Source organism: Mobula hypostoma, chromosome 6 (genome assembly GCF_963921235.1).
Source record: "Mobula hypostoma chromosome 6, sMobHyp1.1, whole genome shotgun sequence".
In the NCBI taxonomy this organism is placed as follows: domain Eukaryota; kingdom Metazoa; phylum Chordata; class Chondrichthyes; order Myliobatiformes; family Myliobatidae; genus Mobula; species Mobula hypostoma.
This window is the reverse complement of record NC_086102.1, coordinates 164,317,780-164,344,673: the sequence shown is the minus strand read 5'-3', so window position 1 is coordinate 164,344,673 and position 26,894 is coordinate 164,317,780. Positions and strand designations below refer to the sequence as shown.

The window sequence follows — 26,894 nt, the reverse complement described above, 5'->3', positions numbered from 1 at the left end:
GGGTTTGTTCCTGTGCTCTCTTGTTCTATCTATCTGACATGTTATCGATTTCCGGTGACTTCTGATTACTTCATCTTTTTGATTTAGTTTTTAATTCTTCTTAATGCTTTTGCAATACATTTGGGTACTTGAGCACAGACCCTATTAAGATACTCCTCCTTTCTCACAGCTATTTTTGAACATCTTTATGGAAAATACATCTTCTTGATTTTTGCATTAAATTTAGTTTCTGATGGTTGAAACCTTACCTCCCCCCACCCTTGCATAAGATCTTAAAATAACAATCTCTATGGATAAAACAATGGAGGAAGTTGAAAGCTGATTAATAATTTGCACTGTGCTTTTAAATGCAAAACTGTGGAAATTTAAGAATGGTGGTCCTAATACTATACTCTAAGATCTAACAATCTTCATTCATGCAGTGAGCTTTTGTAAGTGCCTCACCTTCCAAATGTTTTAACACCTTAGTTCACTAGAGTCCACCTGGCATCTCACTTCTTCAAAACAAAGAAATTCAGAGTCTCATTTTAAATCTATACTAACAATATTGTACTTCAAATTGCTTCATTAAATAACGCACACAGAATGCTGGAGGAACTCAGCAGGCCAAGCAGCATCTATGGGAAAAAAAAAGTAAAATCGACATTTTGGGCCGAAAGCCTTCGGCAGGACTGCAGGAAGGGTCTCGGCCTGAAACATTGACTGTACTTTTTTCAATAGATGCTGCTTGGCCTGCTGAGTTCCTCCAGCATTTTGTGTGTGTTTCTTGGATTTCCAGCATCTGCTGATTTCCTCTTGTTTGTTGCTTCATTAAATAAATTTATTTTACATATCCATAGTAATCATCTAATATGTTATGCACTTGCACTCTCAAGCAAAAAAAAGTTTTACTAGTATATGGATTTATTGAAACATGATAAAAGATGTGAAGCATATGCTTTATGAACTCCAACATCAATGACAGCCAATGAAATAATTACATTTGCACATATTTAGACCATTCTTCCCATTCAATATAATTTTACATAGCAAATAAAATGAGAAAAGCGACCATTAAACAGAAGAGTCCCATAGCTTCAGATAGGGCAAATCCAAGGATAGCATACGAGAACAACTGCTGTTTCAGAGAAGGATTTCTAGAGAAAAAAATAAAAAATAAATTAACATTCTAATATCTAATAATCTCAATTTAACACTAATTGAAAATAGCAAAGTTACAGTTTATTTATTTTGGGCTGCCAATGATCATATAAAAAAGATGGCAGGATATTATTTCAGAAAGTTGGACAAAAGTAGAGTCTCTCAAATTCAGGTATCCTATTATGACCTTAGCCTGTTTTCATTCATTTAATTGTACAAAACCATGATATTAACAAAATATGTAGCCCCAAGAACCAAGAAATGATATGGAAAAGCTTGAGAATCAAAGCCTTAATAACTTTTTTTTTCCCAGTAAACAGTCCCCAAAAAACAAGACTATCTCACTTGTGTCTGCATTAAAAAAGATGATGGTTTTACCTGTGCTGCTATTTCAATAATGGGAGTGATCGAAAGAGTGCATACCTTGAAATTCCCATGAATAAACTGCATTTGTGTAAAATACCTTGAGATAAAATGTCTAGATTTTCCTTAAGGGAAGTTAAATGTAACGCTACAAAAGTATTTCAGAAGAGACTTCATGAAATACACGTTCATGGTTTGCTAGCATGACATTACAGGTAGACGGGGCTATGAAGAAGACATTTAGCTCACTGATAATCATGGCATTCAGGGATTGGATGTTATGTTGCAGTGTACAGAATGTTGGTGCTTAGAATATTGTGTACAGTTTTGGTTACCCTATTATACGAAAGACATTATTAAATTGGAAAGAATGCAGAGAAGATTAAGGAAGATGCTGCCAGGACTTGAGGCACTGAGTTATAGGGAGAGATTGGGCAGGTTCAGACTTCATTCCTTGGTACATAGGAGATTGAAAAGTGACCTTATAAAATAAAATAACTAAGGGCTTATAACAGGTAATGGCATATTGTCTTTTTCCCAGGGAAGTGGAACTAAAAATAGAAGGCATGGGTTTAAGGTTGGAGGTGAAAGATTTAGAAGGGACCACGGCAGTGCATGTGTGGAATGATTTGCCAGAGAAAGTGGTTGAGGCAGAAACAGTAATATTTGAAAGTCATTTATTTAAGTACATGGATAGCATATATAGGGCTATAGGCCAAATGTAGGCAAATGAGACTAGCTTGATGGACACCATGGATGAGCTGGGTTGAAGGCTGTTGTTATACCATGATTCCAAATCTCAAATCATATTATTTTCCCAGTTACACTATGACTTTTCCTCTAAATTAACAATTTGCTTGGGGCTGTGAAGAAAACGGGTTGACATTTGAATATAAAGGCTGAAAAAATGGAGAGGAGTGGAGCACATGAACAATGGGAAATGATTTTGGAAATGAAACTGGTTTTGCAAGAATGGAGGCCTGTAGGACTGGATTTAAAGTGATTGAAAAAGTGGCTATTAATGTCAGAATGAGAGTAAGAGAATGAAAAGTGAAAAATGTACATCTGTGTGAAAGATGAGATGATGAAAGGTGTTCAGATTTTCACTTTTAGTTCATTAATCTTTTAATATGCCAGCAGAAGATGCCAATGCAGTTAATCAGGAGGTGGCAACTATTTGGCTTCATTCAGCTCCATTCAGTTTTCTTCCAAGTTAATTGGAATAAAGTATTCTCAATAATTTCAACTTCTTTTATAGTACAAACGTATATATTTGGATGAATGAGGATAGCTTTCTCAGCTCGTTGTCTCCAATTGCCCTTCAAATACTTCATCCTTCCTATAATATAAAGCCTTTTTAAAAAAAAAACTTTAATAAAAAAGTGTTTGCCATTCGCCAGCTGATTTATTAAAGGAGTGAGATACATTTTCCATTAATGGTCAATAAATTATGCTACAAATATTTATTATGCTTTTGCATTCTTAAAATAACATTTATATTGATTAATATAACATGTCAGATGGAATTTTGAGGTCACTGTGGCAGAAGATCATCAGATGAATAAATGTAAAATCAACCTGTGAAAATGATCACCTTATTTTCATGTTATTGGTCTTCAGTTATATGCAAATCATTTTCATATCTTTAATTTCTACATATTTTACCTTTTTTTCTTGTTCTGACAAATTACTGCTGTATCTTGGATTTGGTGATTATCTTCACAATCCAAGATCACTAAGACTAATAAAGATTATATGATGCCTACTTGAAATTTTAAAAAGTCGACAGATTGTGAAAGTGGAAGGAATGTAAGCTCCATTGTATGTTGATGCTTTGAGAGAATGCATGAAGAATGAATTGACCAATAAGAGAAATGATGGATTTGATATTTTTCATAATTTTCCTTGTGACAACAAAAGTGACCATTCAACCAACCAATCAAATCTATGCCAGAACTTAGAGCATTCCCATTTCTCCCACTCTGCCCTACACAAGTCATTTAAGCTGGAGGGATACAAAAGTACTATAAATGGCATTTGTATTAGGGAAAGGAGAAAAAAAGGCAGTCAGTCATGATTCATAACCCAAATATCCTTGTGTAGAAGTTGATGAAGTATTTGTTGCAGTGTGCCAGTGAATCAAATATCGCCAAATAAGGTTTCAGCACCATCAGGAGTGAAGAAAAAACTTACAAAATAAAAAAAAATGTGCTCTTAAAAAGTATTATACTTGTAACATAATGCAGCAAGTGTTAAATGGTCAATTGCAATAGTTATTTCTCACACAAAATTCCATAAGGTGTTCACTGATTTGCCAGTTTTCAGTGATGCTTGCTTAGGAAGACATTTAAGTTTCTAAAAAGAACGTTCTGCTCCTCAAGCAGTGACAGCCTAATTGGACCAAAGGATAGATGACTCGGTCCTTGATTTAACAGCTTGATGCAAGATTTGCATTTTTCACATTGAATAAAACTAATATTGCAGTCGAGTGTATGTTTAGTTTATAGGATAAAATTCAATGTCAAATATTTGAAGCACAGCTTCCCAACCTAAACATTGAAGTGTTATTAGCAAAGTGAAATTATGTTGACAATGCAAATTCTAGAACTTAAAACTTGATTTAAAAAAAATGTTTTGAGGCACTGCTCTGAAAAACAAAATTATCACAAGACCACAAAATGAATAAGGGTACTATTATCCATGGAGTTGCTTCAAATGAAGAAAATTGATGTCCTTGAGTGGCCCAGTTCAGAGTCCTGACCTTAACCTGATCGAACGTCTCTGTCAAGACCTCAAGATTGCTGTTCACTGCCACTCCCAAACTAACCTGGCAAAGCTTGAACAATTTTGCAAAGAGAAATGGGTAAATCTTGTTCCATCACATGGTGCAAAGCTAATGGTTGTAATAGCTTCGAGAGGTGGTTCAACTAAGTACCAAGCAAAGGGGATGAATACTTTCGAAGTGCTGACAATTCAGTTTTTAAATTTTTAGTCTTTCATGCTTTATAACTTTCCCTGTGTTTTTTTTTGGGCTTGACTGTGAAAAAAGGAGTATGTGATTCACAAATAAAAAATTTTCCCAGTTAAATTGATCAAAATCCCTGGTTAAAATACTCTTGTGTGAACAAAAGGTTGACTACTTTTGCAAGGCAGTATATATTTTTATTAATTTTACCTTACACTTTTTACCTACACAACTACTATCAGCTTTACATTACTGGTAACACATACACATTTAAATTTAAATTTAATGATTAAAATTTCAATGTTTTACCAATTGTTTGGGCCCGTAATCAAAGCAAATATCCCAATAGTAATGTAATTACGTTTCACTGCTAGACATACTAGTTAGTTATATTTTAAAAAGTTTGTAATCATAAACTTGAACCATCTTAGTAGGAGTTACAATGCCTTGGTAACATCCAGCTCATAACTATACTAGTTCTCATTACTTCAATATTAAATTACTTTAAGTGGGTCAGTTATAAAGTTACATTCACATATAGCACCAAAACAAATCCTATGTCATCAAGAAAAACACTGCAATTTGTTACAATCTCCTGTATTCAAATAGTGGTTCAAATAAATATTTCCAGTAGAATGGTGTCATTAAGTGGAGACTTGTGTGCAGCTTTGATGAGAATCATCAAATATTCCCATTTAGAACCTCTACAGCTGAAATCCAGTCACAGTCACGGATACTTCAGTAAGCAGCATCGCTTTAAGGTGTTTAAAACATCCAATGATACTCAAAAAACGATACCTCAGATGGCAGACATAGGTTGCGAATGTACTTCTCCTTTAAGAAAATGGAAGTGGGGATGCCCTGCCAGCCTACAAGTACAATTGAAATGCAGAAGCTTTAGACTTCCACTCCCAACTATCTTGCTGGTGAATATACAGTCTCTGGAAAATAAAATTGAAGACCTCAGAGCAAGATTGCTGCACCAGACTTCAGGGATTGCTGTGTACTTTGCTTCACAGAAACATGGCTACCCACGCCATATTGGGCACAGTGCTGCAGCCTGATGGTTTCATCATTCTCTGTAAAGACAGGACAGCTCAGTCTTTTAAAAGGCAGAGGAGGAAGAGTATTTTTTATGATTAACTCATCATGGTGCATAAATCTGTCTTGGTTCTGCTCATGTGACCTGACATCAGAGGTCAAATGTCATCCGTTTTATCTGCTGAGGATGTTTTCTGCCGTCATCCTGGAAGCGATGTACATTCCACCTCAGGCCAACATCAAGCAGGCACTGAAGGAGCTGAGAATGTAATCAGGAGGCACGAAACTGTGCACTCTGATGCCTTCAACCAGGCCAGCTTGAAAAAGTCTCTGAACAACAACAACAACCAACATCTCACCTGTGGAACCAGAAGAGATAACACCTGACCATTGTTGTACTACCAACAAGAATGCTTACTGTGCCATCCCATGCCCATGTTTTGGCAAGTCCAATCATCTGGTTGTACTTCTATTCCCAGTGTATAGAGAGAGACTAAAGATGGCAGCACCAGTGGTGAGGACCAAGAAGGTACATTCAAGGGAGACAGAGAAGCACTTACAAGACTGCTTGAGTCAGTGGTCTGGATGATATTCAGGGATTCACTGGAATCTGAAAGAATATGCCACAGTTATCACTGACTTCATCAAAATCTATGTAGATGAGTCTGTGTCTTCAAGAACACACTAGATATACCCAAACCAAAAGCTGTGGATCAACCAGGAGATTCCTGGTCTATGGCATTCAAGACCAGTGATCTAGAACTTTACGAGGTCCAGGTACGACCTACGGAAGGTTATTTTAAGGGTGAATAAACAATTCTGATTGAGTTTACAGACAGAATCGGATGCATGTCAACTCTGGCAGGGTTTGTAGGTCATTACTTCCTGCAAAGCAAAACCTAACCATGAATGGCCATGATGCTTCACTCCCAGATGAGCTCAATGCATTTTATGCATGCTTTGAAAGGGAGAATAAAACCACACCTGCGCAAGTCCCTGCAGCATCTGGTGATATCGGTCCCAGAAGCCAATGTCAGAACAGCTTTCAAGAGGATAAACCCTCACAAGGTGTCAGGCCCTGATGGTGTACCTGGTAGGGCTCTGAAAACCCATGCCAACCAACTGTTGAGAGTGTTCAAGGACATTTTCAATCTCTCACTGCTGCAGTCGTAGGTTCCCACCTACTTCAAAAGGGTGACAATCATACCAGCACCCAAGAAGAGCAGGGTGAGCTGCCTCAATGACCATCACCCAGTGCACTCGCTTCTACTGTGATGAAGTGTTTTGAGAGTTGGTCATGGCCAGAATCAACTGCTGAAGCAGAATCCTGGACCCGCTGCAATTTTCCTATTGCCACAATAGGTCTCAGTGCATGGGATCTCACATGCTCTCCACTTGGCCTTGCATCACCTGGACAATTGTAATACCCATGTTAGGCTGCTGATTATTGACTACTGCTCAACATTTACATATTACTATTTAATTATTTATGTGCAACTGTAACAAAAACCAATTTCCCCCAGGATCAATAAAGTATGACTATGACTAAAACACAATCACACACCCAGTTCTAATCAACAAGCTCTAAAATTGGCCATCTGTACCTCCCTCTGCAAATGGATCCTTGACTGACATAATGGGCAACCATAGCCTGTACAGATTGGAAATAACATCTCTTCCTCGCTGACAGTCAACACTGGCGTTCCTCAAGAATGCATGCCCAGCCCAATGCTCTACCCTCTCTACACCCACAATTGTGTGGCTAGGCAAAGCTCAAATGGTGACAAGGAAGTAGAACAGATCAGCTGCTTGAGTGGTGTTGCAGCAACAACTTTCCACTCAATGTCAGTAAGATCAAGGAATTAAATGTGAAGAGTCATAGAGCCATAAAAAGTGCAGCACAGAATCAACCCCTTTGGCCCATCTTGTCCATGCCAAACCACTTAAACTGCCTAATCCAATTGACCTGCACACGAACCGTAACCCTCCATACCCCTACCATCCATATACCTATCCAAACTTAACTTAAATCTTGAAATTGAGCTTGCATGCACCACCTCACTGGCAGCTCATTCCACACTTTCGCGATCCTGAGTGAAGAAGTTCCCCTCATGTTCCCCTTAAACTTTTCACCCTTAACCCGTGATCTCTAGTTGTAGTCCCACCCAACCTCATCTTGAATGCTGAGCAACTGAACCATTTTGACCAACCTCCCATGCAGGGCCTTGTCAACTGTCCACTCCAACAATGGCCACTCTTCCTATTTCTAACCTCAGTAGCACATGGCATCAGTAGCAACCCTGAGATCACAACCCTGGAAGTCCAGCCTTTTAACTTAGCACTCAACTCCCTGAACTCAGTTTGCAGAACCTCGTCAATCTTCCAACCCATGTCATCAGTACCTACATGGACTATGACCTCTGGCTGCTCATCCTGCCACTTAAAAATGCGGAGGACTTGATCAGAGATATTCCAGACCCTGGCACCCTGGAGGCAATATACCATGTGGGAATCTCATTTTCGTCCACAGAACCTCCTTTCTGTTCCCTTAACGAGTCCCCTATCACCACACTTGCCTCTTCTCTCCCCTTCGCTAGGTCAACCCCCAACAGTATCCAACCTATTGTCGAGGAGGATGGCCACAGGGGTACTCTGCACTGGTTGTTTAACTTCTTTCCCCTTTTTGTTACCCAGTCTCCAGTATCCTGCACCTTGGGTGTAAGTACCACTCTATATGTCATATATCTATTACCCCCTCAGCCTCCCAAACGATCTGGAATTCATCCATTTCCAGCTCCAACTGCTTAACGTATAGTGTGAGAAGCTGTTGGTGGATGCACTTCTTTCAGGTTAAGTCATCAGGGACACTGGAGGTCTCTCTGCCTTCTCACATCCCGCAAGAGAAGCATTGAACTATCTTCCCGGGACCCTTACAGTTCTAACTGTACAAATATAAAGAAGGAAAACTAACTAGTAAATGGGGAGAAAAAAAATCTACCTACAGCTTTTTTGCCTTTTTTCACTCAAGCCTCTCCTCATTGAAGCCTCAAAATCCCCACTCTTTAACACTGTCCACTCCAACAATGGCCACTCCGCTTGCCCCTGCCTTATTTTAATTTGTTCGTGCCAGTCAATTCCGATCACTGATTGGCTGCTTCTCAAAACACCACTGCCGCGAATTGATTCAGGAAGGGGAGGTTGAGGGAAACAAACCAGTCCTCATCGAGGGGTCAGAAGTGGAAAGGGTGAGCAATTTCAAGATACTGGGTCTCAACATCTCTGAAGATCTATACTGGGCCCAATATATTGATACAATTACAAAGAAGTCATGACAGCTGCTATATTTCATTTTGAGTTTGAGGAGAATTGATATGTCACCAAAGATACTTGCAAATTTCTACAGATGCGCTATGGAGAACGTTCAAACTAGTTACATCACCATCAGGTGTGCAGAAACCACTGCGCAGGATTGGAAAAAGCTGCAGAAAGTTGTAAACTCAGCCAACTCCATCATGGGCACTAGCCTCCCCAGCATCGAGGACACCTTCGAAAGGCAATGCCTCAAGAAGGTGGCATCCATCATTAATGACCTCATTACTCAGGATGTGCCCTCTTCTCATTGCTATCACGGAGGCGGCATAGGAGCCATTAGAACCATGATTCAGGAACAGCTTCGCTTGGCCATCAGACTTATGAATTTCCTATTTTTTACTCTCTTCCTATATACAGTACTTCCTGTAATTTATAGTTATGTATCGCAATGTACCACTGCTGTAAAACAAAAGACATATGCCAGTAATATTGAACTTGATTCTGAACCAGCAATATACCACGACCTGTGGGCACCAAGCTTCAACAACATTTTGGAGCTCAGAATATATAATTGACAGTACGAGGAGTGATTGATAAGTTCGTGGCCTAAGGTAGGAGGAGTCAATTTTAGAAAACCTAGCACATTTATTTTTCAACATAGTCCCCTCCTACATTTACACACTCGTGGAGCATACAGATCCCTTCTTTGTAGAAGTCGGCATCTTGGACCTCCAGAAAGTGGTCCACAGCAGGGGTGATTGATAAATTCGTGGCCTAAGGTAGAAGGAGATGAGTTACTAACTTCAAACTTTCTGCATAATCACTCAAATAGTTGAACTGCATGTGCATGCAACGAGAGCTGTATAACTCATCTCCTTCTACCTTAGGCCACGAGCTTATCGATCATCCCTGCTGTGGACCACTTTCTGGAGGTCCAAGACGCTGACTTCTACAAAGAAGGGATCCGTATGCTCCACGGCTGCTGGACTAAGTGTGTAAATGAAGGAGGGGACTATGTTGAAAAATAAATGTGCTAGGTTTTCTAAATTTGACTCCTCCTACCTTAGGCCACGAACTTATCAATCACATCTCGTATTTTTGGTGGTCTGCTTTGTAACATTATTTTAATGTTATACACATAAGGATCAGTTTAAAAAAGCATGTTGATAGTACCCTTATAGTTTATATTATAATGCAATTTTTCTTCACAATAATCTGGAACCTGAGCATTTTGTTGATTAATATTACCTGGCATAGCCAATAATTAGGCTACCAAAAACTGTTCCAATACCAGCTCCAGAACCAGCCACTCCTACTGTGGCCGCTCCAGCACCAATAAACTTTGCAGCAGTGTCAATATCCTGGGTTGTAGCACTGGTCTGGAAATCTCGGAGAATTTTCTGCATAAATAAATCTTTGCCTTGACTCCTCAAAAGTGCAGTGTTTTCCTGGAATTTATTCAGAAATAAACATTTAAAGAAATTTTAGTTTATTGTTTCTTTTGAGTTATAAAACATTATTTGAGTATTGTTGGGAGTAACACATCCATATCCACATTTATGACTGACCATTTCTGTACTTTTAATACATGAATTGATATTGAAACATCCACAAAGGACATTTGAACCTCAGAGATTATTCAGAGGAATTACACCTACCTAGCTTAAAGAAAAGTACATGCCCCCAAACTTAATTGATTTCAAGTTTACCAAGGTTCGTTGATATTGTAATCTGCCTAATTCTACCTTGACTAGCACAAATTTGGCTAATGACTGTCTTCTCTAGTAATGGAGACCACAGGAAGAAACCGAGATTAAGCATCCAATCAGAACAGTATTGAAATGACACCCATTCCGAATTCATCGCATTTAGTTTTCCGCAAAGTAATATGTTCTTGGTATGAATGTGACTTTGTCTCTACAAGGACAAAAATCACTATCAAATTTGTCATGGACAGATTAATCTGCAACTGGTAGGTTTATCCTGCGTCAGTTCAGAGTCAGCCAGCTTACTTAGTAGAGTTTCTATCTGGCTACTCTTGACAATGGGTATTAAACTCTTCTATCCATAGTATACTTTATGCAGTTGCTAATCTCATATCTTGTTCTATGTGTTACTAATCATGGAAAACTCCTGATTTATTACACAAAATCGTAATAATCAGATTTTGTTGTCTTTGTTCTACACAGAACCTTGAGACTTCATCAGGTCTGAAAACAGAGCTGAGTACACCCAAAGGCATGCAACTGTGACATGTGTCTTTACCTCTGATATATCTTGTGAGTGGGACAGGATGTTTAGACAAAAATCATAAGACTTTTCAGTAGGATTTGGCAGGTTCAACTGACTTTGCCATCCCCAAATCCTGTGCCCAGGTAGAAATTTTCAACTATGTCAGTTCTACTGTCAAATTTACCCACATCAAATCCTGGATATTGTTCAAATACAAACAGAATGATATTAAACTCTTCAAGGGACATCACCGAATTACCTGCAATTACATGAAATAATCGTTGACAGATGAACAAAACCTTGGTCATGAGAGGTAGGTTTTAAGAATTGTTGTGAAAAAGCAAAGGGGTTTAGGACCCAAGCAACACAGTTTGTGGCCAATGATAGAGCAAACAAACCCTGGGATAGGTAATCTACCTGAAATGGAGGCCCACAAAAATGTTACGGACTAAATCAAATTATGGAGATAGAGAGGAGCAAAGCCAAGCTGCAAATTTTAATAATCACAATGCTGCCACACAAGGAACTCACATTTATTGCTAAACACAAGGGATGAAGGGTGAATGAAACTTCATGTGAGTTAGGACGCAGATAATTGAATGTTGGAGCAGCTCATTTATAAAAGTGAAAAGTCAGGAAAGCACTGGAATAATTTAATCTAAAGAAATCTTTATCTAAAGAAAACAAAGTTGTGTTTGAGGGTTCAAATAACAGGCAAGTGCTGGAGGAACTCATTGGGTCAGGCAGCATTGTAGAGGGAAATAGATGAGTTGATATTCTGGTTCAAGGCTGTTCACCTGGACTGAGAGTAGAGCAGAGTTGGCCAGTATAAAGTGGAGTGGAGCAAGAAATGGCAAGCAGTAGGTAGACTCAGGTGAGGAAGAATGATAGACAGACTGAGAAGGGAAGAGTGGAAATTGAGAGGCTGGGAAGTCAGAGATGGAGGATGCAGAGAGCTGATGTTGCTGGAATCTGATAGGAAAGGAGTGTGTGATAGCATTGATTGCATCATTATTGGAAGCAATGGGCTCAGGAATAGAGAAAAAAAATATGAGATGAATAGCTTAGTTTTGGGCCAACTTTGTTTATGGTCTGCTTTAGCCTCAGAGCTGCAGCTTAGAACTAAGGCACTTTTGAGTTTCAAACCATTTTGCAGGGGTTAGATGTCACATAAATAAAGTATCAGATAATGCAACCAATGGATACAGTTAGTTGAGATATGAGAAACTAGAAAGTTGGGTGGGAGTAGCGGGTTAAAAGTGAGGTTCATGATTTTGTATATGATGTTTTAAAAATATAGTATAGGTCATGACCATTCAGGTCTAAACATCATACGAATAATAAAGCTTGTAAACCTACTTTTCCAGACTGACCCTCTGGTTTGTACATCAATGACACAGAAAGTGGTCTAGAAAGAGGTGCGGCTCCATTGCGAACCTAGTTAGAAAAAAAAAGACAAAAAAAACTCTGAATGACTTTGTCAACATTTTTTAAATGACTCAGCAAGACGATGTATTCATTTCTTGGAACTAATATGCAGATTACTTGAGAAAGTAAGGAGGCATGGGATCCAAGGGGACATTGCTTTGTGGATCTAGAACTGGCTTGCACACAGAAGGCAAAGAGTGGTTGTAGACAGGTCATATTCTGCATGGAGGCCGGTGACCGGTGGTGTGCCTCAGGGGTATGTTCTGGGACCCTTACTCTTCGTGATTTTCATAGATGACCTGGATGAGAAAGTGGAGGGCTGGGTTAGTAAGTTTGCGGATGACACAAAGGTTGGGGGTGTTGTGGATAGTGTGGAGGGCTGTCGGAGGTTACAGCGGGACATTGATAGGATGCAAAACTGGGCTGAGAAGTGGCAGATGGAGTTCAACCCAGATAAGTGTGAAGCAGTTCATTTTGGTAGGTCAAATATGATGGCAGAATATCGTATTAATGGTAAGACTCTTGGCAGTGTGTAGGATCAGAGGGCTCTTGGGGTCCAAGTCCATAGGATGCTCAAAGCAGCTGTGCAGGTTGACTCTGTGGTTAAGGCATACGGTGTATTGGCCTTCATCAATCGTGGAATTGAATTTAGGAGCAGAGAGGTAATGTTGCAGCTATATAGGACCCCACTTGGAGTACTGTGCTCAGTTCTGGTTGCCTCACTACAGGAAGGAAGTGGAAACCATAGAAAGGGTGCAGAGATTTACAAGGATGTTGCCTGGATTGGGGAGCATGCCTTATGTGAGTGAACTCGGCCTTTTCTCCTTGGAGGGGTGACCTGATAAAGGCGTATAAAATTATGACAGGCATTGATCATGTGGATAGTCAAAGGCTTTTTCCCAGGGCTGAAATGGCTGCCACAAGAGGGCACAGGTTTAATGTGCTGGGGAGTAGGTACAGAGGAGATATCAGGGGTAAGTTTTTTTTAAAACGCAAAGAGTGGTGAGTGCGTGGAATGGGCTGCCGGTAACGGTGGTGGAGACGGATACGTACGGTCTTTTAAGAGACTTTTGGATAGGCACATGGAGCTTAGAAAAATAGAAGGCTATGGGTAACCCTGGAAATTTCTAAGGTAGGGACATGTTCGGCACAATTTTGTGGGCCAAAGGGCCTGTATTGTGCTGTAGGTTTTCTATATTTTCAAAAAATTTTATTCAACAAATGCTCATTTTGTCGAGCTAATGGTGCCAAACTGAATGACAGAGCTGAAAAGAAGCTAGATGGCCTACTCCTGCATGTATTGTTAAATTAAGTGTTGGAACTAAACATGAGGCGGTGTTGCAAGTTTATAGGTGCAGATCCGATCAGTTCATTATGATTAAAAGTAAAATGTTTGCGTTCTAGTATATGTTGGACAGCCACTAATACACCGCAAAACACACAAAATTCGCATGACTTTTCGAATTACTTACAAGGACAGACAAATGTTGAGTCCCAGTTAAATGTACTAAACCCAGGCCGAATGACCTACAGCTACCGCGGCACTTCGTTAATGCCAAGATGGTTAACCTCCCCAAACGCCCGGTCATGCGGAAACCTCTCTTACTAATTAATATTAATCAATATTGACTGAATAACGTGTTTCAAAATCCTAATCGAGGTCTAATTCAAATCCCAGGCCCGAGTACATTGTTCATTCAGAGCGAAGAGGTGAAGCGAGGGGCAGAGTTCCCGAATCGAAATACTGTATTGTACAAGGCCGACGGAACGGGCACTGACAGTCGGTCAAGGATAGGGCAACGATTCGATCATCACTTACCGCTGCCGCGGCCAACCACGACACTTTTGAGCAGGCAAACATGATAATGGCGGAATCCGAATAGATAGACGATCACTAGCCGAGATATGTAGATAACGCTCGACGTTACGTTTTTCTTTCAAAAGTTAGCAGCACAAATGGCAGTCAGTCTCGTTATTACTTGGTGCGCCTCCTGTTACGGCGGCGCAGGCGTGTTAATGTACTCCGGCGATCACCCGGATAGGACAAAGACCATCGAAGGTCAACTTCGGGACGTAATGTCCCCATATCTTGGTTCTACGGTATTCGGAGGCCAAATGCTAAAGTTTTAATAATATTAAAAAATACTCAGTATTCTGAAATTGTTTGAATTGAAAAAATATGTAAAGGTTTTCCTCAGTTCAATCTGTGCTATGTGGGTAGTTTTGTGGAAAAAATCTTCAAAATATGTTTTTGCAGATTAAATATGAAAGAATTTCATATTATTTATCAAAAATTATGGGTAAGTGGTTTCAAAACGTTTTGTAAAAACGTGAATAAATATTTTTGATTTATCACATCTGGTTAAATTTCCCAAAGTGGTTATAGTCTGTAAAATTCACTGAAACGTTTTTGGAAGTCTTTGTTGGGAACAAGGTCAATTATTGTTTAAATACTGGAAAAGATTGCACAAAAAACCCCAAAAGAATTAGAAGGACAATGCAGGCAGCAGGAAGGATTGAGCAGGCTTAAAGGTCTAAGAAAGGTTTTTAAAAGTCGGAAGGAACGTATTCAATTCTCCACTGGAGCTGATATGGTGAAGCTCCTTCCATCTGCAACTGTCAACAAATTGAGAGGACTTGTCTAGCACAGTGGGCTGACTTTACTTAATTTGTAGAAACTAAACAAAACAAAACTATTTTATTGAAGGAACGAGTTAGTGTGAGTCAAAAAAAATCACAGTTTGTATCTGATTTTAGTTATCATTCTTTACACTTTGCATCGCCAATACAAATAAGTATTGAATAAGGCCTCAGAGCACTGACAGGCTCTGGAGGCAAGTCCTGGCAACTTAGTGGCTTGTCTGCCAGTGGAATTTTAAGCTCTAAATTTACCTGTCTTTGTGATATGAAAGCCTTTGAAGAAGATTATTATGGTGTTAGAGTGATTTTTGGGTTTAGGGTAGTGGTCCCCAACCACCGGGCTGCAAAGCATGTGCTACCAGGCCGCGAGGAAAATATATCAGTCAGCTGCACCTTTCCTTATTCCCTGTCACGTACTGTTGAATTTGAACATAGGGTTGCCAACTGTCCCGTTCCCGTATATTGGGCTAAATTGGGTTGTCCCATATGGGACTGCCCTTGTCCCGTATTTCCCCAGCTAAGGTAGAGCATCCCTATGAAACCGTTTGTAAGCGGAAATTGTGTAAAGCGAAGAAGCAATTACCATTAATTTATATGGGAAAAATTTTTCAGCGTTCCCAGACCCAAAAAATAACCTACCAAATCATACCAAATAACACATAAAACCTAAAATAACACTAACATATAGTAAAGCAGGAATGATATGATAAATACACAGCCTATATAAAGTAGAAATAATGTATGTACAGTGTAGTTTCACTTAACAGAGTTGAGAAGATTAAACCAAACCAATTTGTAGAAAAAAAATCGGCATGTACACGCATGCACACACAGGTGCCCGTGCAAGGCTTCATGGTCATGGTAGTCTTTCTCGGGGTAAACACAAGAGTCCCATATCTGACTGCTACTTTCGTGCCTTATTTGGGAGTGAGAAAGTTGGCAACCCTGACTGTAAAAGACATTTTGAGATGAGTTTAACCCTACTTGAACACCGCCCCACCCTCTGTCGGCCAGTCCGCAAGAATATTGTCAATATTAAACCGGTCCGCGGTGCAAAAAAGGTTGGGGACCCCTGGTTTAGGGCATATACATTTAGCAGTTGACTTTCAGTCTTCACATCTGAAAATGTATTGTGCATTTAATTTGGAGTGCAGCTCTTAACACTGGGTTCCTAAAAGCTGTGAATCCCAGTTCAAACAATGCTGATAGAAATTCATTTGGATGTCTGTGGTGTGGGTGTGAATCAGGGGGTGTGAAGGTCAAAGAAAGCACTTTCCATAAATTGTAAATATGGGGTTGTCCTTTGACGTTCGGCACATATAATATCGAGCCCTACGTTGGGCCAGTGAGACCTTTCCATTGAAAGCGTCTCCATACGATGCCTGCTGTATCATGTTTTGTCTAATAAAGAAGCTGCTTTGTATCTACCAGGAACTTTCTCTGGTGACTTCACTCATGCAATAACAATGGAAACATAGTAGGAGGCCATTCACCTCATCAAATCCAAGATGGCTACCAGTAGAGCAGTCCCTCATCCCTTCCATGTAATGAGTATTTTTATATCCTTGCAGTTCAGGTTAGGGTGATGCCTTCAGGTTTGGGAGATGCAGTTGAAGAGGCCTTAGTAGAAGTGCAATAGTACTGAAGGGTGTGAACATTAAGGATGGAAGACTGGTGCCTTTTTATTTGGTGTAATATTATTTCCACACTTAACCAGGCAAGAGGAGATTTCCAAAACATACATCAAGTATTTTTATAGATATGGAAAAGCTTGATGAATCAGAGGTGAGCCACCAGTCTCTGACTTACTCTTGGAGTCCCTGAATTTATCTGACTGGTCAGATTAGGTTTCTGACCATTTGTGACTCTCATGAGGTGGATGACATTGAAGTTCATGATAGTAATATCACTGAATATGAAGGATTGATAATTAGATGTTTTCTTATTTGGGATGGCCATTGTTATTGAATGTCACAAAGGTTACTTACCATATATCGTGTGAACAGAAAATGTTGGAAAGTGCTGAAGAATACATCAATGGTCTCTCATTCAACCGATGGAATTGGTTCCGCTTTTTATGACCAGTCGTACCTGGGTAATTTTAGATATTGTTGGTTAGATGCCAGTATTAAGTTGTACTCAGCAGCTTAACTAGAATTCCGTCTTTTAACTGGAACACATCTTCACATTGCAAACAAATATTATCAGAAGCTTAGCTTTTGCTTTATAACCAATTATCTTAGCCATTCCTTGAAACCACATGGATGAAATATATTCCTGGGAAATTGATATTTTTGAGAGTAGAGTCCCCAGGAAGAAGTCACAATGGATCACTTGGTATTTGTAGGTTTTAAAGCTGCCTCATTCAACTGACCCATTAGACCATTCATGACCGTATGGTAGGACTGTGGTCAGTTTCATTGATTGGGGGATTACGTAGTGCTGTCCAATGTACATTGCTTTCACTATTTATCATGCATACAGTTCTCTACTGAAGATAGTTCCAGATTGACAAACCATTTTTAGATATTCCTATTGCAGCTCCTGGTATATGTACTCCTCAATGAATTAAGGTTGAATTACTGCCCAAGTTATAATGATAGATAACTCTGACTCCATTTACAAGTTTGCAGATGACACCTTATCAAATAATGGCGAGTCAGAGTACGGGAACAAGATAGAAGATAGAGAACTTTGTAACATGGTGATAATAATCTTTCCTTCAATGCCAGCAAAACAAAGGTCATTGACTTCAGGAAGGTGGGTAGTGCACATTATCCAGTCTGTATCAATGGTAATGAGGTTGAGATGGTTAAGTTTTTTAAGTTCATAAGAGTGTACATTACTATCAGCCTGCCGGGCCCAACCACTTAATAATGGACGCTGCCTTTCTGAGACACTGCTCCCTAAAGATGTCCTGAGTACTTTGTAGGCTAGTGCCCAAGATGGAGCTGACTAGATTTACAACCTTCTGTGGTTTATTTCAGTCCTGTGCAGTAGGAACCCCCACCCCCATACCAGACAGTGATGCAGCCTGTCAGAATGCTCTCCATGGTACAACTAGAGAAGTTTTTGAGTGTACTTGTTAACTTGCCAAATTTCTTCAAACTCCTAATAAAGTATAACCACCGTTTAGCCTTCTTTATAACTACATTGAGACCAGGTTAGATCCTCAGAGATCTTGACACCCATAAACTTGAAGCTGCTCACTCTCTCCGCTTCCGATCCCTCTATGAGGATTGGTTATGTGTTCCTTCGTCTTACCCTTCTGGAAGTCCAAAATTAGCTCTTTTGTTTTACTGCCATTGAGTGCCAGGTTGTTGCTGTAGCACCATTTCCCTAGTTGGCATATCTCACTCCTGTACGCCCTCTCACCACCACCTGAGATTCTACCAACAATGGTTGTATCATCAGCAAATTTATAGATGTTATTTGAGCTATGCCTAGCCACACAGTCATGTGTATATAGAAAGTAGAGCAATGGGCTAAGCACTCACCCCTCAGGTGCGTCAGTGTTGATCATCAGCGAGGATGATATGTTATCACCAATCTGCACAGATTGTGGTCTTCCAGTTAGGAAGTCGAGGATCCAATTGCAGAGGGAGGTACAGAGCAGCAGGTTCTGCAACTTCTCAATCAGGATTGTGGGAATGATGGTATTAAATGATGAACAGCATCCTGATGTAGGTGTATATAGATACATGTGACAATAATAAATTAATTAAATTTCCTATGTTTTTCTTGCTGAGATGCCCAGATTATAGTTGCTAGATTCATTTTCAATCTTTTTCCATTTGACATATTGGTACTGCATAACAACACAATACTTACTAGCTTATTGCAACACAGAAGTAGGCTAATTGTCCATATAGTTGATGCTAAGTCCCAGCAGAGCAAATCCCATCAGTCTCATTCTCCCATGTCTTACTGCCCTGAACCTAATCTCTCTTACTTGCCCATCAACATTTTTTTTAACAATTGGGGAATCTACAGTAACCAATTAATATACAGGCATATTCTTGTGATGTGGGAGCAAACAGACTTCCCCATAAGAAATCACAAGCAAGCCTCAGTCCCTGGATTGAGATCAATACAGTATGTTTATTACTTGTCCTGATTCTCTTACTATCTGTCACAGACCAGGTCTCATAACTACATGAGAGTACAGCCAGCTTGGGCACTGATGATCCAAAGCAGACCCACCTATAATGCATTATACCCTCAGTGTCCACTTTATTGGGTGCCTTCTATAGCAGATAAAGTGGCCACTGAGTGTATGTTCCTAGTCTTCTGCTGCTGTAGCCCATCCACTTCAAGATTCAACATGTTCAGTGTTGAGAGATTCCCTTCTGCACACCACTGTTGTGACACATGGTTATTTGAGTTATTGTCACCTTTCTGTCAGCTTGAACCAGGATGACCAGTCAACTTTGACCTCTCTCATTAAAAAGGCATTTTTGTCCACAGAACTGCCACTTACTGGATTTTATTTTTGTTTTCCGCACCATTCTCCGTAAACTCTGTAAAATGGTGTGCATGGCAATTCCAGAAGATCCATCAGTTTCTGCGATACTCAAATCACTACGTCATTCCACAAAGCCACTTAGATCATATTTCTTCTCCATTCTAATATTTGCTCTGATAAACAACTGAACCTCTTGACCATGTCAGCAAGCTTTTATGTATTGTGATTCTGCCACTTGATTGGTTAATTAGCTATTTGCATTAGTGAGCAGATGTACAGGTGTACCTAATAAAGTGGCCACTGAGTATATGCCTTTGTACTGCTGCTTCCAAGTACTTTACAGCATGGATATATATGTCTTCTGAAGGAAGGAGTAAGTAGTAGTAGGATGATATTTTTTCATAGATTTTAAAGATAAATTTTGTGTCCAAATCTGAGTTCAATTTTTTGAATCTAATGTGATAGATAAATATTATTATGTTATTTTACATGGACTCTCATGACATTCAACAATTTATATTTATAAGACCATAAGATATAAGAAATAGGCCATTTGGCCCATAAAGTTTGCTCCGCCATTCAATCATTGGCTGATCCAATTCTTCCAGTCATCTCCACTCCCCTGCCTTCTCCCCGTACCCTTTGATGCCCTGGCTAATCAAGAACCTATCTATCTCTGCCTTAAATACACCCAATGACCTGGCCTCCACTGCCACTTGTGGCAACAAATTCCAATGATTTACCACCCTCTGACTAGAGTAATTTCTCTGCATCTCAGTTCTAAATGGACGCCCTTCAATCCTGAAGTCATGCCTTCTTGTCCTGGACTCCCCCTACCATGGGAAATAACTTTGCCATATCTAATCTGTTCAGGCCTCTTAACATTCAGAATGTTTCGGTAAGATCCCCCCTCATTCTTCTGAACCAGGGAATACAACTCAAGAGCTGGCAGACGTTAACCCTTTCATTCTTGGAATAATTCTCATGAATCTTCTCTGAACCCTCTCCAATGTCAGTATATCCTTTCTAAAATAAGGAGCCCAAAACCACACACAATACTTTTAAGTGTGGTCTCATGTATTATCAACTTCTGAATGTATGGAATCAGAAACCACCAATTAACTTGATTAGGAACTTAGTTATCTGTGAAATGCCATAAAATAATTTTGGCTATATACAGAAACTAGCAGGAGGTATGTTGTTATTATGAGGATTTCTGTACTAAATGCTGATAATAATACCAGATTTATGAAAAACTTGGAGGAAAGGGTAGAGTCATGTATCTTAAACTGTTACCAGTGATAAGCTATGAAGCAATGAAATTTGCAAAGAGATGCTGATGGATTAATGGGTGGTCAAGAATATATTTGATTGAGTTTACTGCAGGAAATTCTTGAGGTCATGCACTTTTGACGTAAGAAAGGTAGATCTGAGCATTTTCTAATTTAAGTGAAACCATGAATTCTGAAAAAAACAGCAGTTAAAGTACAGAAACCAAAAGTTAATTACAAACTTCCACATTTTTGAGTAAGTTGTGTTACACCTGTGAAAAGCATTCAGAGTATCTGGATATCTGTATTCCATTGTATAAAATAAGAACATAAAATGCTGGAAATACTCAGCAGGTCAGAAAGCATCTCTCAAGGGAGTTAACATTTTAGTTCAGTGATCTTTCATCATAGTTGTCTGATTTGCTGAGCATTTCCAGGATCTCTAGCATTCGTGGTATTTTCTTAAGGTTTATTGTAATCAGTTTGTGGCAGTGATGGGGCAGTACTCGACCTTACCTCGAGAAATGAAACTGAATGAAATCATCAAGTTTATTATACATGGGTTTCAGCTGTTCCATTCACCTTGTGGTGCTGTATCATTGTTACCCCCAATACAAACGTTTTGAGCTCGAGGTAAGTGGAAGAAGCTATACAAAAAGATGTACTCCAACAAATTCCGTGCAAACTATGTTTATTCCGTTCTGAGTGGTTTAGAATGCCGTAATTTAACGGCATTTAAATGCCCTCTTTCAACACTTCTCCTCCAAAATCCAACTGGATGGGACCATTCTCAGTTCTCAGCTGGTTGGACACTCATCTGCCCAGCTATAAATGAGATTTAAAGAAACATAGGAGAGAGTGTTTCACTTCTGTATTTCAAAATCACATTAAAATGCAACGGAAAAGAATGAGTTTATTATTGTTGTCCAGATGATATACACAATAGTCTTCTCCCCTTTTGCTCACTCTCCAGCTGCGAGTTGCTCAGCGCTGCACCTCAACGCCCAGTACTCCCGCTCGGCAGTTCGGAGCCACGAGTTTGTGCGGGTCACGTGACCGGCGCCCGGCGCCTCCGTCTCCGTTAACTGGAGGCGGCTGTGGGCAGTGCCTGACGCCGGCGCCGCGTCGCACCGGTCGGACGGTGTGTTTGTAAGCATGCAGGTGCGGGAGTGAGAGGGTGTCGGGGAAAGGGCGTGTGTGTATGCGCGCCCGCCCGGGTCGTCGGCCTGGCAGCCGCGGAGCCGAGCGGCGGTAGGCGTGGGCAGGGCGGAGCGCCCAGGGGCGGGATATCATGACAGCGTTAGCCGCCGCCTCCTTTTTCTCCAACACTTGTAATTTCGGTGGATGCGGCCTCACCTTTAACACCCTGGCAGAACTTATCGAGCACATTGAAGACATCCACATAGGTAGGTGGCAGCGGTGCTGATTGACACTCCTAGCCAGTACTTGAGCTGTCAGATCCGAGCTGCCGAGGCCTGGCCTGTTCGCGGGAAGCTGTTATGGGTCTCCACACTCCAGTTATTGGCGACACCTCTTGCCTGTTTAAATGCATCGACAAGAGCCGCAGCTGTGAACGTGCGCTTGCATCGGGAGGGAGTATTGAGGGTGGCCTCAGGGCTGGGAAGTGAGAGTAAACTGCAGAGGGGGGAACTGCTTATTTTCTGTATCTTGAAGCATGATAGCGTATCACCTGATGCAGGGTAGTAACAGGAGGTGATGCGGTGCTTTAAAAAGCGAGGGTGTGGGCGTAGAGAATTGTTTAGACCAATTTGTTGTAATTTTCCTTTAATTTAAAGTGCTAGTGTGCTCATTGTACATCTGTATTACATTGACACGTGATTGGCCTTTTTCTATGTTTTATATGTAGTTGTACTCGAGCAGTGATTGCTTTGTTAATTGTGATTCTCGTCCTTTTTGAAGATGGTATAAAAGTATCTTCATACTACAGAAACGCATTTTGCTTAATACACCACAATCACTTATATTGAGTTCGACCCTAATCTGTTTTCATCCCAACTAAAGTTTTGTTTGATTGTTATGGTGCAAACCAATCTTTAATCTGTTTTGAGAAGGCTTCTTGTTTTTAATGTGTTGAGAGCTTGCAGACCACCTTGTTGAATGTTATTTAAACATTCTATACTTAGACATCCTTACCTTGGTCGTATTTCAAATGATGAACTTGATGTTTATAATGAAGTTTGAAATAGGAAAAAAAACTCATCAATGAGTTGATAGTCTGTAGTGACCTTTTATAATTTTTTTTGCAGTGTTTATTTCAGAGCCTCAAAAGTTCTTACATTTCTGAACAATTGTATTTGTGAAGGTGCAATTACTTGTGGATAAAATTTTTCACAATCTTTTTTTCAAAATTGATATTTGTTAATTTGCCAGAAAATGTGATTATTTTATATAAACAATAGCATTGTATTTATTATGCAAACCAGAAAGTACTTCAGTTACACATACCCTGAGTCCTGATGAAGGGTCTCAGCCCGAAATGTCGACCATGCTTCTTCCTATGGATGCTGTCTGGCCTGCTGTGTTCCACCAGCATTTTGTGCATGTTGCTTGATTTTCCAGCATCTGCAGATTTCCTCGTGAGTACTTCAGTTATATGGATATAGAATCGCCTACAATCCCCTGCATTTATCAGGATGAAGCAAAGATGTCATTGTCATATACACAAGTACATGTTTTGACAAATCCAATGCAAAGCCTGTTTGCAACAGTGTCACAGGTACATAGCATCAGATAAGCAGCATTCACAAGAACAACATAAATCAGATATAAAGCTTAGATTAGATTATGAGGACACTCAGTCCTCGTTTATTGTCATTTAGTAATGCATACATTAAGAAATGATACAATGTTCCTCCAGTATGATATCACAGAAGGTGGGGGCTTATATGGGAGGCAGGGTTTGAGGGTCGGCACAACATTGTGGGCCGAAGGACCTGTACTGTGCTGTACTATTCTATGTTATGAAACGCAAGACAGACCAAGGCTAAAGCTGACAAAAACCACGTAATTATAACATATAGTTACAACAGTGCAAAGCAATACCGTAATTTGATAAAGAACAGACCATGGGCACGGTAAAAAAAAGTCTCAAAGTCCTGATAGCCCCATCATCTCACGCAGACGATAGAAGGAAGAAAAACTCTCCCTGCCATGAACCTCCAGCGCTGCAAACTTGCCGATGCAGCACCCTGGAAGCACCCGACCACAGTCAACTCTGAGTCCATCCGAAAACTTTGAGCCTCCGACACCGAGCACCATCTCTGCCGAGCGCTTCGACCCCGGCCGCCAAACAACAGGAAAAGCTGAGGATTCGGGGCCTTCCCCTCCGGAGATTCTGGATCGCACAGTATCAGCGGCAGCGAAACAGGCATTTCAGAAGTTTCACCAGGTGTTCCTCCGTGCTTCTCACTTCCGTCTCCATTAAATCAGGATTGTGCATGGCATCCTACTTAACAAATAAGAGATATTCATTCTGGAGTGGCCGCTGCGCGCTGCGTTGCGTCGTCATCTTCTCTTCTGGGGGCAAAAAAAGACCACAATTAGAACAAAAGAAAAACTGGGTCTATTTTAGTGCAAAATGCTCATAGTGTTGCTAAACAATAGCAATTAAGGTTGCGCTGGATGGTTCAAGACCAAATAGTTGAAGGGATGTAGCTGTTCTTGAAGCTGAGAGTATGGGACTTCAGGATTCTGTACCTCTGCCTCTCTGACAGTTGTGAAAAGAAGGCATGGCTTCAATGGTGGGAATCTTTGATAGATGTTGACAAACGAGAAAATTTGCAGATGTTGGAAATCCGAGCAACACACAAAATGTTGGAGGAACTCAGCAGGCCAGGCAGCATCTATGGAAAAAGTACAGTTGATGTTTTGGGCCAAACGTCGACTGTACTTTTTCCGTAGATGCTGCCTGGCCTGCTGAGATCCTCCAGCATTTTGTATGTGTTGCTTTGATAGATGTTGCCTTCATGAAGCAATGCCTCCAGTAGATAATACTAAAGGTGGGAAGGAATGTGACTGTGGTACATTGGGCAGATATCCTTGGTGGTTAAACTGCTGTGTATAGTGAGATGTTTAGTTACTTTCTACACTTTTGGCCCCAGAGCAGAGTTTTCGGTGTAATTGAGAACAAATTAGATTCATGCACCCCACTAAGTCAGCACTGACCATCAATTATCTATTCACAGTAATCCAAATTAATCGCATTTTTATACTCCTCACATCCTTGTCAATTCCTTCCAGATTCTGTGCACAAGACCATATAGGATGGCCATTTAGCCAACTGACCTGCATGGAAACTAAAGCACGCAGATCCAGACACAGAATTGAATCCAGGTCCCTGGTGTGTGGAACACTGTTGTGGCACTATTGAGCTACTCTCAAAATTAAGAGTTATGTTCATGCTGTGGGATGGGATGGTCTTTTCAGAAAAAATGGTCAAGTTGCCGGATGTTCGGGACAAATGTGATGAATTCTGTTCAGCAACTCCCTGAGCAGACTGTCAAGTTGCTTGGCAGAATACCTCATTGCTGGAACAAGCTTAAAGATCTTCAGGTGGTGCATGGTCATGTGATATGCACTGACTGCTCATAAGTCCTGGTTATGTGACCACTGATGCCAGACAGACAATCTGAAGAGTATTGATAATGGCTGGGGTCAAGTGTCTTGTAATGACACTGCCCAGAAGAAAACAATTGTAAATCACTTCTATGGAAAAAAAATTGCCAAGAATATTCATGGTCACTATGGTCACCTATGTCATATGACGTGGCACATAATGATGATGAATTGTAAATATCTGGGTAAATTGCCCTTGACCAGTTATATTGTGATGAACTATTGTGATATTTCCTGATAGGTTCACGCCCTCTAGATCTTGTACCTATTTCTTTGCTCACTTCTTCAGATTTCTCAGTTACATTTCAAGGAAAAATCAGTAGTATAGAATAAATCTTCTAGTGTAGGTAAAAATAAATTAAGTAAGGGAGATCATAAGTTTAAAAAAAAGTAACGGTAATGGAACGAAGCCAAAAACAACCTCACTCCATGAGCGCCTCCTTGAGAATCCCAACAGTAACTGTAACACCATTCTGCATTCTGTTACTGCCTTGATGCACCGATGTTATAGAAATCTACAGCACAGAAACAGGCCTTTCGGCCCATCCAGTTCATACCGAACTATTTAAACTGCCTTGTCCCATCAACCTGCACCTGGACCATAGCTGTCCATCTCTCCCATCCATGTACCAGTCTAAACTGCTCTTAAGCATTGAAATCAAAATGGCATCTGCCACTTGTGCTGGCAGCTCGAAGTGATAAAATGATCTCTATGGTTGGCATGCAAAACCAAGTTTTTCTCTGTCCCTCAAACATATGACAATAATAAACCAATTTATCAAATTACCGGAGTTTTGAGTCTTAAGATGGCTGATCATCTACACTGCCATTTTCCAATGTTATTCCCATATCCTTTGATTTCCTTCATGTCCAGAAGTTTATCAATCCATGTTTTAAGTGAACATGATGATTAAGCCTACAAAGACTTGTGGTTAGAGAATTTCAAATGTTTCTGAGAGACTACCTCTGTTTTAAATGGTCTGTTCTGTATCCTAAATCAGGAGTTCCCAACCTGGGATCCACAGACCCTTTGCTCAATGGTATTGGTCTATGGCATAAAAAAGTTCGGGAACTCCTGCCCTAAATGGTGCTTCCTGATTGTAGAATCCGCAATCGGGGAAAGATCGTTCTTCTTATCTGTAAAGACCTTTAAGAATTTTGTAAGTTTTGATAAGGTCTCCTCTCACAGGCAGGTCAGTCCGTTCAATTTATCCTTTTACAGCAAATCCTCCATCCCAGGAGGCAGTCTAGTTAATATTTGCTGCACTCTGTGGCAGCTATATCCTCTTTTCAGGTAAGGAGATCAAAATTGTACACAGTACTCCAGGTGTGTTCTCGCCAAAGCGCTATACAATTTCAATAAGACTTTCTTACTCCTGTATTTAAATAGTCTCATAGTAAT

General features: G+C 40.2%; 2 protein-coding genes across 5 annotated transcripts in view; one reads left to right on the top strand and one right to left on the bottom strand.

Moving 5' to 3' along the window:
• Positions 1–868: 868 nt before the first annotated feature.
• On the bottom strand, positions 869–14,494 carry LOC134348568 (ATP synthase F(0) complex subunit C3, mitochondrial-like). Its single transcript, XM_063052132.1, has 4 exons — positions 14,301–14,494; positions 12,413–12,490; positions 10,070–10,269; positions 869–1,136 (listed from the first exon to the last, which is right to left on the bottom strand). Exons 1-4 carry the CDS (start codon positions 14,340–14,342, stop codon positions 1,022–1,024), a joined length of 435 nt encoding a protein of 144 aa, XP_062908202.1. The 5' UTR covers positions 14,343–14,494; the 3' UTR covers positions 869–1,021.
• Positions 14,495–21,542: 7,048 nt separating this feature from the next.
• LOC134348567 (juxtaposed with another zinc finger protein 1-like) overlaps positions 21,543–26,894 on the top strand; it is a 449,355-nt gene continuing 444,003 nt past the window's right edge. For all 4 annotated transcript variants that reach the window (XR_010018451.1, XR_010018449.1, XR_010018450.1 and 1 more), the window contains exon 1: positions 21,543–22,263. Coding sequence is in view for 1 of the 4 variants with exons in the window: in XM_063052131.1 (XP_062908201.1) it covers positions 22,149–22,263 (115 nt within the window). In the remaining 3 variants the exon portion in view is untranslated. The remainder of the gene's footprint in view (positions 22,264–26,894) is intronic.